Below are 3415 nucleotides of genomic sequence, written 5' to 3'. Positions count from 1 at the left end.
TTCTCTTTGGTTTAATGTCATTGCTAATAGCTTGGGAGTTAATTTTTGGTTTGATCTTCTTTCTGTTAATTGTGTGCGGCTGTCTCATATTTGGCGAGGAATTGGTTCGGCTTGTATTCATAATTCAGTTGCTTGGGAGTTATTTGTTTCTCAAATTTTGGTTAAAGTTGGTGATGGCTTAAACACTAGATTTTGGTGGGATAAGTGATTAGGATCTAATGTATTAAAAATTTAATTCTTCATTTAGTATCTGCAGAAATAAAAATTTGCTGGTTTCAGTTGCTATTGATGGTGAAGGGAAGATTTGCAACTTGTCTTGGTCTCGTCATTTATGAGTTGGAGAAGCTGCTGAGATGAGTCGTCTGCAGATGCTATTATCGGGGTTCAATCTTCAACAGGGGAGGCGGGATTTTCTGGTTTGGCAGCAGAAACAACATTACACTTCAGCTGTTATGTTCGGGTTGCTTATGGAGAAGAAGATTAGCTTGAATAGTTTGGTCAGGGGAAGTGATTTCATTCGTATGATTTGGGCCACGAAGCTTCCTCCACAAGTTCAAATTTTTCATTGGCTTGTAACTTGGGACATAATCTCTTCAAACGCTGTTTTGGTTCGGAGAGGTATTATTTTAGAGGAAAATAGTGGTTGTCTTCTTTGTATACAGGTGGAGTCTTCTGCACATATTTTACTTCATTGTACATTTGCACGGCAAGCTTGGTCGTATGCTTATGAGATTGAGCAATAACGATTGGGTTTTGCCTTATTCTATAGAGAGTTTCTACGATTTTTGGTCTAGTCTTTGCAGGAAAATATATAGGACTCTATGAAATTCTATATGATTCTTCATTAATTGGTCTTTATGGAAAGTTAGAAATAAACGTGTCTTCAAGTTCAAAACTATAGACAGTCTTATTTTGGAAAGCATTACCAAGGCGGTTCTCTTTTACAAGTCTTTTCATCCGTCTTTTCCTTATTCTAGCTTGTACGCATTTAGAAGTTTGTATTTTTCTGTATCCAAAACTGATTATATAAGTTTCTTTACCTTCCATGTCTTATCATTGAGGTAATACAAATATCTTTTATCAAAAAAAAGTGTCGTTCACTAGATATAATCTAGGGAGATCCATAGAACTATGAAATTTACCCAAATGCTAAGTAGACCCATTTATTACATCGGTATCTAAAATTTAAAAAATTTATAAAAAATATAAACTCATCTTAAACTAATTCCAAATCAACCTAACAACTCTAAACAACCTCAAACCGACCACCGAACACTTTCGCCACCATCTGTACCCGCCTCCGGGCAACCCTTTCGGCTGCCACCCCTCCAGTTATCGCCACCCTTCCACCGACTGTTGTCGACGGAAACCAACAACGACCCATGCTCCCCCGCTGCCGGTCTCCATCCCCACCAGCGGTCATCGACGGGTATGACATGCCACCTCCGACCATTGGCCACCGATCACCTTCCCTTTGCCACCACCTTCAACCACCAACCCCACCGACGGTCCCCGACGGAAATTATCGGCACTCCCCACCACCAACCACCACCGGCTTAAAACCAAACTCTAAATGGTAATTTTTATGCCTTAAATGCTAATTTCTATACCCTAAAAACTAACTTTTATAAAATGCTAACATTTTCAAAGTCTTTATATAAAATGACAACATCCTTAAAAAGACAAAATATGTAAAGATTTTGATAAGTTAGCATTTGAAAAAAGACAATGTCCATTTATTGGATTTTTGAGTGATTTTTTCTATAATCTAATATATTTAAGGGGTTTTTTTTTTTCAAAAAAAAATGTTATTTTTATTAAGGATAATTGCATATGTATGTATTGACTTCTTCTTTTGCAATCAACATATTTTCACCAAAAAGAATTGCAAATATATATATTTGTCTAAGAGAATTTGCAACAAACACGTACTCAATTTTCTTAGCTTTTTTTTTTTATGATTCAATTTTCTTAGCTTGCTAAATGTTTATCTCAAAAAAATCTTCATCTACTTTGCGAGATCTTCGAAAAATGCAATGTTTAGGCTAATAAAATTATATATCTTTTATTCTTCTCGATTTGCAAATAGTTGACTAACTTCTATTTTTTTTTAAAAAAATCAGATCTACAAAAATAGAAACACAATTTCTATGATGATATAAAGTTGCAAGTATGATGATCGAAGGGATGCTTTATTTGTCGATGATGACATCGCGAATAATTTTTCACAAATCGGATATAAAGTTTTGTAGTAATTAAGTGGGCGTTGAGACTACGGAAAATGGAAAACATGAAGAGATAAAGAGAAAACAATTTTGTGAATTTTTTTAAATCTTAAAATATATGCAGAGAAGAGAAAATAAATTTATTTTTCTTGTTACACTTTTTTAAAAGTAGTTCAAGAAAATGATATGTCGGTTGCTTTGAAAATTAGAAGTAGTCTACGTGAGATAAACCATCATGTATATTTTTTTTGAATAATTTATATACACTTTTAATATAACTAGTCTCGCTTTGCGTGCTACGCACGTGACTCGTAACGTGACTCGTCAATTCATGTACTATTATTTTAAAATAAAATTAAAAAAATCAAATTAATTTTTTATAGGTTTACACATAACTAACAAAGATTTGAACAATATTAATTGCGTGTCTAGAGTAGTTAAACAAAAAAATTGATATTCCTATTAATTTGGAAAAGATTAGCTATTTTTTTTATACTCAATTAGTATTCCTCCGTCATGATACAATTTTATTTTATCTAAAACTCTAATTATAATAACTTTTAGTAATTAATTAAAAAACTAATTTGTTAATGACTATAACCGTTATTTAATATAAATTAAAAAGAGTTATGCCGTAAATTTGCATGTCCCCCCCCCCCCCCCCCCCCCCCCAAAGATTGATATTCCTATTAATTTGGAAAAGATTAGCTATTTTTTTCTATACTCAATTAGTATTCCTCCGTCATGATATAATTTTATTTTAACTAAAACTATAATTATAATAATTTTTTAGTAATTAATTAAATAACTAATTTGTTAATGACTATAAAACCGTTATTTAATATAAATTAAAAAGAGTTATTCCGTAAATTTGCCTGTCCCTCCCCTCCCTCCCCTCCCCTCCATCTGTGCTTTTATATATAGTATAGATGCATTGTCTAATATGATGTTAAAAGCAAATTGTGTGTAAATGTATACATTGATAAACAACAATACTGATAAAATTAAATAGATAACTTATAATATACAAGGAGTATATTTTTTCTATATAATAGTGAAAATATGTATATTTTTAGTATAATTTACATATATTTAGTATATCGTATTATCTAGTATGATTTAAAAGGTGAATTGGGAATAAAAATATAAATAAGATATACAATAACATGGTCTTGATATTATTATAAATA

At 31.7% G+C, this 3415-nt stretch overlaps 1 protein-coding gene across 1 annotated transcript; it reads left to right on the top strand.

Moving 5' to 3' along the window:
- Nucleotides 1–353: 353 nt before the first annotated feature.
- On the top strand, nt 354–743 carry LOC126672822 (uncharacterized). Its single transcript, XM_050366773.1, has one exon. It carries the CDS (start codon nt 354–356, stop codon nt 741–743), a length of 390 nt encoding a protein of 129 aa, XP_050222730.1.
- The last annotated feature ends 2672 nt before the right edge of the window (nt 744–3415 follow it).

The sequence above is a fragment of the Mercurialis annua genome, linkage group LG3 (assembly GCF_937616625.2).
Source record: "Mercurialis annua linkage group LG3, ddMerAnnu1.2, whole genome shotgun sequence".
Classification (NCBI taxonomy): Eukaryota; Viridiplantae; Streptophyta; class Magnoliopsida; order Malpighiales; family Euphorbiaceae; genus Mercurialis; species Mercurialis annua.
Note: the sequence above shows the minus strand (reverse complement) of the source record. Positions and strands in the feature narration are given on the sequence as shown.